The sequence below is a fragment of the Sarcophilus harrisii genome, chromosome 2 (genome assembly GCF_902635505.1).
Source record: "Sarcophilus harrisii chromosome 2, mSarHar1.11, whole genome shotgun sequence".
Classification (NCBI taxonomy): Eukaryota; Metazoa; Chordata; class Mammalia; order Dasyuromorphia; family Dasyuridae; genus Sarcophilus; species Sarcophilus harrisii.
The window spans coordinates 605,040,684-605,049,785 of NC_045427.1; the positions used below are offsets into that span (position 1 = coordinate 605,040,684).

Here is a 9,102-nt window from a genome sequence, read left to right on the forward strand (position 1 = left end):
ACCCTAAAATTATGTGATCAGGCAGAATTTAATGGAATCACCACCTCGGTATTCTGGATACTAACCTTCTCTTAATGCAGCCTAGGAGATCTGCCATGTTGTATCTGCCACGTTACTACACTTAACTCAGCATAAAAATTCATCTGCTTCCTCCAGGCCAGTCCTCCAAGCAACTGAGCTTCAATCTTGTCTACTCCTTGCCCTTGGTGATTTTAGGAACTTAGATTTGACACAACTTAAGTTTGAATTCTAATATCTTTAGATACTTCTTGGCTACATGACTGGACATTTAACCTCTCTGAAACTCTCTCTTCTCATCTGTAAAATATAGCTAATAATTACCTCTGCTTCTCAGTGTTATTGTAAAGAGCAAATACTACCACCACTCATATGAAGCACTTTGCAGACCTCAGAGACCTATATAAATGGCAGCTATTTTTCTTCTTATTCTACTTAAATCAGGAATTTCAAATCTGTTCCAGTATGAGGACTCTTTTTTAATGTAAAAAATGTCATAGATTCCAGCATTAATAATTAGTTATGTGTACATCCATTGATCAAGAAAATATATAATGATAAAAAGCTACAAGAAATGTAGCAATGCTTTTAAGTGAATTTGTATTTTTCTAATGAGAGGATCTATATGCATTTGAAAAATAGCTTTATATATATATATATATGGGAGACATTGTTTATTGAGTGTATGAGAGAAATGCTTGTTTATTTATTATTGAGTCATTTAATGAGATGAGCCCTTGCAATAACTCCTCAGGAGATTGGGAACCACTGGTCTAGATGAATACACATGACACAGAAAAATATCTGTAGATCAGAACAGCCTCTGAGTATTTCCTAATGTCCACTTTGGGCAAACACCAGACACACTTATCTCATTTGGCCCTCAGTGAGCAGTTCTACTGCCCCAGGGTCTATCATTTGGTGATAAACAGCTCTGTTTTCAGGGTTGAAATACCTCTAACTGCATTAACTAAACTACCCTCTAAACATGAGATCGTGTTAATTCAAAGGGAAAGGCTATTGGGAACTGAGATGGTTTCTCCCTACTGGACGTTGCTGCCAATGTTCTCAGATTATGAGGCCTGACAGAGTGGCAATCCATCTCATTCACTCACCTCTCCCTTTTGAGCTGAGAAATCACCACAGCATCCCATTGGGTGCCTCAATGCGTCATTTATCTTTCTGGAAGGTGAGGATTCTGGGCTAGACACTGGTGAACAATTAAATAGCCTTAAACATCACTATCTTTAATCACTAGGGTTAGAAAGGATCCCCAGTTTAAACTAGGAACCATTTCGCCTGATTTCAATATTAATATTTTCGCCATCCTTTCTAGATAACACTATTCTGAGCTTTATTATCTTAACTTGTTAAATGAAAAGGCAGACTTTCTATAAGTCTCTACTAAGTTTATCCCCTGGCCTGTCACATTGGGTGTTAAATTAAACTGACCAATTATTTATGTGTGTGTGTGTGAGTCTATATAAAATTTTTTATGAAATATTTTTTCACATGGTCTTGTGAGCATATCCCCCAAATTAGTGAGTGCTAGAGTTCTAGAAAGGCAGCAGAATCATATATTCACAAATGAGCTACTTCTAAAGAGTCTCAATTCCAAGAACACTTAAGTTGGATTACTGCCTCTGAAACAAACTGGCTGTGAAATCCTGGACAAATTCTCAACATTTGAAGCAAATCTCTAAGGTGGTAAGTTTCAGAGAATGTTGTTGTTCAGTTGAGTTGTTTTTCAGTCAGGTTCAACTCTTTGTGATCCCATTTGGGATTTTCTGAGCAAAGATACTGGAGGGATTTGCCATTTCACTCTCTAGCTCATCTTATAGATGAGGAAACTGCGGCAGCTCTAAGTGACTTGTGTAAGAGTATTACCTCTTTTGGTAAAAGGAGCTTCCTTATCTGGGAATTCTTTCTCCTAAGGGAATCATGGGTCCATTCTCTCAATATCTCTATGTCTATATCTCTGCTTCTCTCTCTGTATCTCTCCCTCTGTTTCCCTCCCTCCCTCTGTGTCCCTCCCTTCTTCCCTTTCTCTCTCTGTCTCTGTCTCTCTGTCTCTATCTCTATCTGTCTGTCTGTCTCTCTCTCTCTGTCTCTCTCTCTCTCTCTGTCTCCCCCCCCTCATCTCTGTCCCTGTCTGTCTGCCTCCTATCTCTCTTCCTTTCTCTCTCTCTTTCCTTTTCCCTCTCACCTGCATACATACACACACATATAATTATATATAAACATATCTACACATACATATATATATATAATGTTAGCTTTTTATTATAGGTATTATTTTTCTCATTTTATAGATAATATTGAAATTGAGAAAAGTAAAATCAAGTTCTTCAGACTATAAGGGCAAAGTTCTTTCCATTATCCCACGCTGCTCCTAAAGAAAAGGAGGAGAGTATCCTGCCTCATCCTACTACACACACTCCAAGCAATGCATAAAGGTACAACATGTAATTGACATATCCTAATTCTGGATTCCCTTTCATACCAACAAAAGATCATAATTCAATAGCTGTTAAATAGCAATGTTAAGTAAGAGAGGGAGCTTCACTTCTTGGTAGACTTCATTAATTGTGTAGACATCTCCTTAAGAGATTCATCTACATCAAAACTACTACATCTTTAAAGAATATTACATTTAATAATAACAAAAAACCCCATACCCAAATCTGGAAATTCATTTCATATGAGTTCACTGCTTTTTAGTATTGTCAAGAAAGATCTCTGAGTCACATGGAAGTAGATTGCACTGAATATCATGAAATACACCTTTGTTCCTCAGTTGTCTCTGAGTTTTAAATCCCTAGTCAATCAAAAAGCATTTATTAAACTCTTACTGTGTACCATGCACTATGTAAAGCTTTGGAGATAAAAAGAAAGGAAAATACAGTCCTTGCTCTCAATTTGCTCATAGTCTAATGAGACAAATTGCTTGCCTGATCTAAATAATGAATCTTAGCAACAATCCCACTTCCTTATCTATTAAATAAAGGGATTGGATTATATGATCTTCAGGGTCCCTTTTGGATTTGACATTCTATAATCCTTTAAAGAGATCTCTTTATAAGTGTAGAGGCATCTGGGTGGCAGTGAGTAGAATTCTGGGTGCTAGGCAAGACTTTTAAGTTTTAAACACTTAAAAATTGTATGACCTTGAACAAGCCATTTACCCTTAGTTTCATCATCTATAAAATGGAGATATAATAAGAACCTCTTTCCTAAGATTGTTGTGAAGATAAAATGAGATAGTTTTTATAAAGTGCTTAGAAGATCTAAAAGCACCAAATAAAATAAATACTTGCTGTTATTGTGTAAATTGTGGATGAAGGGGATTATCTGTTTTTTTCTTATGATGAGAGAATATGAAATCAATTCAATTCAATGACCATTTATTACATGACCACTATGTTCTGGTCATAGTGCTAAGTGCTAAAGACCCAAAGACACAAATGAAATTAACTTTTAAATAATTACCAAATGTAGATGGTCACAGTCAGTGGGGAAACTCTGGGTAAGGTATAAGACCTTTCAGCCCAGAGGGAATCTGCTAAACAATGTCTGGTTCAGCTCCCCATCTCCCCTGAGGGCGGCAAACTACATACAATCACATTGTTATGTGGTCCCACATGCACAGTGTTGTTTTTGTTACTATATAAAGGAGAAAGTCCTTGAAATAAATCGACTCCATTTTCCCACCATCCTTAGGAGTCCTTCCTCATCACTTCTCCACTAGGAAGGTATATCCTAATCACCCTGGTGTTAGGGCTCTAGAAAGCAGGGTACAACAACCAAATATATGCAAAGTCATACCAAGTAATTTCAAGAGAAAAAAAACAGCTGGGGCTATCAGGAAAGACCTCCAGTCAGAAGTAAGGAAAGGACTCTTGGAGGCTTTAGGAGGCAGAAATAAAGATATAGTACATTTTAGGCACAAGATAAAAGAATAGCAGAGCTGGAAGAGACCTTCTAAACCTTCTATTCCAATTCCCCTCACTTGACAAATAAGGCAACGGGGACCTAGAAACAGTAGAGTACTTGGTTATGGTCCTACAACTTAGTAGCATTATCAAGACTAGAACTCAAGTCTTTTGAATCCCAGTCCAACATTCTTTGCACTTTATCACAGTGGGTCTGATCTCCCTTTGGAAATATTTCAAACCAAGGAAGTAGAACCAAGGAAGAGTCATTTGTGACAACCTATCAAAGCATCTCTCAACTTAGATCAAAATCTCTGTTTTACTCACCATGGCATGACCAAGTCAGCAACTGTAAGGCCTGTAATGAAAACAATTAGAAAGGAAAGTGAGGCAATTTGGGTAAGCTCTTTTGAGAAGCATATCAGAGTCAAAGGAAATTAAAAATAAAATAAATATTGGGAATTTCTTTCTCCTTAAAGTGCCCCTCCCCAGTCCTTAAATATCAAGCCCGTAGGGATTGCCCCCAGATTCACTTTGCAGAGTCAACTACAAAAGACTAGTGGCAAAGCACATTAGGGACAGAAATGTGTTCAAACATTGCTTGTTTTTTAATAACAACCTTAACTACCTACAATACATTGCTTTTGTGGAAGGGAATGGGCCTTTCTGGAGGGGTCCTGTTGTTTTTCTGAAAAGCAGACAAAGGAGAGTAATCAGGCCATTCAGAGTGCCAGTAGTATCAACAGAGACATAAGACAGTCCCTATTATTTGTTTTCTGCTATGTATTGATGTTCACATGTAGGAAAGATGTCAGGCAGGAATACAGCATCCCACCTCCCCCCGACGTTCTTTTCCACTTCTGGTAGCACCAGCTCCTGGACTTTCCACCTGGGAGTTCCAGAGCATGAACCTTGCTGGTAAGTAAAGTGCAGACTGTCAAGAAGACCATGGATTGATTGGTCAGTCTAAGTACAGGTGCCAGGCAGGTATGTCTTTCTCATCCATTTAACAGAAATCCCCTTGGCGAGTCTGTGCCATTACTATTTTACATGGGCAAGGGCTCGAGTAACATGATCTTAAAAGCCCCTACAGTTCTCTCTAGAGTCAATATACTGGACTCTAGGAAAAGAAAAAGTCAGCAAAATCAGGTAGTTATAGGCCTTGCTGAAACAGAGAGAAAACTGCCCGGGTAGACAACAGTAAGACCATAAAATTAAAGAGAGAACCCTGGCTAAATAATCTAATGGTTCTCCAGTGGAAAGTCCAAATACAATTAGCATTCACATACTTATTTTAAGATCAATATTTTTCTGCTGATTTGCTGAAGAGGCTTTTATGAAGTTTAAGCAGAGTTCATTGTTAAATACTCTTACCTACAGAGGATATGGGAGGCCATATTAATTCCCTTTCTCTTGGAGATCAATAATTACATTGCTGATTTGCTTAAAAGGCTGAGGCTAAAGTTAAGGAGAGAGAGATGCTATACAATACCATTCCATGGAGCATGTTCAAAGAACCAGTAGCCACCTCCACCGTAGTTAACAAAAACCATAAGTGTCAGTGACAAGCTGCAAAACCAAGAAAATAGTGCAGAAACTGTTAGTGTTTCCCAAACACCCAAGAGCATAGATTCATAATTAGAGGCAACCTCAGAGTCCACCCCCCAAAATCTAACCCCCTTATTTTACAGATGAGAGAAAAGAGATCCAGAGTAGTGTATTGACTTGCTTAGAGTCACACAGTTAATAAGTATCTGAGGTAGGATTATAAATCTGGGTCTTCCTAACAGTAAATCAAAAGCTCTATCCATTCTATCACATTTCCTCTCATATAAAATTAAATAGAATTTTAACACTGAAAGTCACCTTAAACATAACCTGGTCCAATTTTCTCATTTAACTGTTTTCTTAGAAGGAGCCTTAGTGTTCTAATGCCCAGGGATGCTTAATCTTTTGTGTGTTCTAGACTCCTTTGGCAGTATGTGGTAAATTCTATTGATTGAAGAGTGGTATTTTTTAGATATAAAATAACAAAATTCATGGAATGCCAAAAGAAACAAATAATATTAAAATAGATATCAAAATGGTTAAGAAAAAATCTCACAGACTCCTAGGTTAAGATCCCCTGAGTCCAACTTCTTGATTTCACATATCACAGAATTATAGAATTTCAAAGCTGTAAGCAACCTCAGTGCTCATCTGTTGGACCAACCTGTATCCCCAAAGGAATTCCCACTGCAACATACCCTAGAAGTGATCGCTTAGTCTTTTAGTTTCTCCCTCCAATGAGAGGAAACCCATTACTCCCTGAAATAGCCCAGTTTTCATTTGAATAGCTCTTATTCTTGAGATGACTTTCCATCATTAAAGTCTGTTTGCTTTCTTTGAAGCAGATGAGGAAATGGTCTCACAGATACATAGATGGTTCAGGCAGAGATAGGACATTATTTGATATTATATGCCTCAGCCAGTTCTAGAACTATCCAGAAAGCATACCCATGTTTCTAGGAAAGAAAAATGAACATCATCATGATCTTCACATTGTGGCTGAGGAAATGAAGATTGAGGTCAGAGGTGTAGCTCAAATTCACTGAGGTCTGCAACCCAATTTGGGGCACTTAAGTCATTTTTGTTTGACCCATGGGCAGTGAAACAAGTTAATGGGTTTTCCATAATGAGTGATGACTGGTTACAAGGTCATATGGACCTGGTCATTTCCCCTCAAATATGTCATTGTCTTCATCCAGTCTGAAAAACCCCAACCTTTTTCTCCATCCACACCAATCCTATTTAATTCAAGTTACATCTACTCCTTGAAACTCCATAATTTCAATTGATTTCTCTATTGACTAAATTAACTAAAGTTAATTTTCTACTATTTCTTAATTGCCTATCTATGTGAATATTGCTTCCTGAACTAAGTGACCTCTTTTAATATGGTGCTGGGTCCATAGCAGATATTCATCAAAAACACAGAATTGGACATCCCTTTTTCTTTTCAAAGATTGGCATTTGTCTTCATTCTCAAAGAGGACCATGACATCAAGGAGGTGATGCCATGACATGCAAGTGAATTGGATTTAAGTTAGGGAGGGATGTTCAAGATCACTTGCCTCACTTTCCCCTCCAGAGCCATCTGGGTCCTGTGGCAAGATATAGATCAAGATGACTGGAGATAACTGTGGAGGGGTTATCTCCCCATATCTCCTCATAACTTCTACCCATTGATTTTTGTTGAAAGTTAAATGATTTCTTCAAAGTAGGAACTCCATCCAATAATACAAATGTCAATCTATCGATGCCTTCTCAATCTATGGGACTCTGGTCCATATCTTCCCACAAATCTTTGGTTGGGAGTCTACCCAACATGATCGATTTCCTGTTGGTAATATGTTATAACTATAATACATGTTCATTATGTATCCTTGTATTGTCATTTGGATGACTTGAGACTATTTCTTCAGAGACTCTGATTTTCTATGATTCACAGGTAAATATCATCACAGGAATGAAGAAAGGAAAGAAGGAAGGAATCATTTATTAAGCTTCTACTATGTGTCAGATACTGTGCAAAATACTTTACAAATTATCTTATTCGATCCTGAAAATAACAGTAGGAAGGAAGTGCTTTTATTATTCTTATTTTACATTTGAAGAAATTGAGGTAAGACAGAGGTTGAGAGGGTCATGCAGCTAATAAGTTTCTGAGAACAGCTTTGAATTCAAGAATTTCTGACTCTAGACTCAGTACTTTACCCTTTGCATATTGAAAGTATGCTTCCAGGATCCACTGGAAGTTTAATTTTTGTTAATAATAAGAAGAATCAGAATAGCTAGCATTTATCTCTCTTTAAAGATTTTTTTATACATTATCTCATCTGATCCTCATAACAACCTTGGTTGATAGATGCTATTATTATTCCCACTTTACAGATGAGGAAAATGAGGCTGAATGAGATTGTGACTTATTCAGGCTCACACAACTAGAAAGAGTAAGGCAGAATTTTGACTCAGGTTATCCAGGACTATCCGTGGTACCATCTCCCTCCTTCTATTAAGAATCGCTGGGCTTTTAAAAGTACCATATAGTTTTCCAAATGCAAATGAACTCTTGCTGTTCAATTCTGAACCCATCTTTAAGGTCTGTCTATAATATTCATATGGATGCATGAGCCTATAGGATATTATGCTAGCTGAATATCATCGACAATAGATATTATCCATCCACTTAGTTTTTCTTGCATTGATAGAAGCCAAACTTTTTAAAGTGATTATGAATTTCCCTGAAGAAGCTTTACAGTATCCCGAACCTTGATGCAATTAAGTCCAATATCATCTATAAACAGGAGCACCTTGAGGACCTCATCCTCTACAGAGAATCCATCTTCTATTAAATTCTAATGCCATTATAATGTCTCAGATTGTACATGAAGGGTTATAAGCAATCTTAGAGGTCATCTTCCAATTTCTTCACTCTACAAAAAGGTAACATTCTTTGTCCAAGCTCACTCAGCCACTGAATAACAGAAATGGGATTTGAACACAGGTGACCTGATTCCAGATCCTCTTCTCTTTTTAGCAGACCACCCTGCCATCTTGTTGAACTGGCCCATAGGCCAAACCTAGTGACATCTTTCTTATAACCTTTTCATATAATGTGGTTAGGGATCTGGACCCAGCTACATAAGCCCCAAGAGTTTGAATAGGAAAGAAGCATAATCTTGGCCTGAACACATTTGCATAAATAAAATGTCTGGCCCATAATGAATTGGAGCATACAGAAACCAGTGAGAGCTCCCAGGGCCGGAAATTGATAATTTTGCCCTTGTTGTTGAAGACGGAGGCATCAATTCTGGGTCTGCTTTCATTTGCTTTGGAATACATGGTGTATTGCTTCTAGCATCAGATAAATTCAATGGAGGCAGAAGAGATTAATTAGTTTTCCCTTACAGACTGCCCTTCATTATTGCTCCTAGGAAAATGCTCCCTCACCCAGGGCAGGAGAAGCAGTCACTGGGAGGCATACAATTCTCCCAGACTTAGAGCTGTAATATGTATTGGGAATTGTGGCATGGGAGAGAAGGCCACTCTGGAGTAAGGGAGGTCTATTGTAAATAATAATATAGGCCCTGGTTTGGGAATGCTAATTAAA

General features: G+C 37.7%; 1 protein-coding gene across 1 annotated transcript in view; it reads right to left on the minus strand.

Annotated features, from left to right (window-relative positions):
* The window catches only part of LOC100926947 (heparan-alpha-glucosaminide N-acetyltransferase-like), a 150,289-nt gene extending 141,455 nt beyond the window's left edge, over positions 1-8,834 (minus strand). The window contains exons 1-4 of the mRNA XM_031949371.1: positions 8,730-8,834; positions 6,447-6,454; positions 5,443-5,519; positions 4,278-4,308 (exon numbers count right to left, since the gene is read on the minus strand). Of these exons, the coding sequence (XP_031805231.1) occupies positions 4,278-4,308; positions 5,443-5,519; positions 6,447-6,454; positions 8,730-8,834 (221 nt within the window). The remainder of the gene's footprint in view (positions 1-4,277; positions 4,309-5,442; positions 5,520-6,446; positions 6,455-8,729) is intronic.
* Positions 8,835-9,102: the final 268 nt, after the last annotated feature.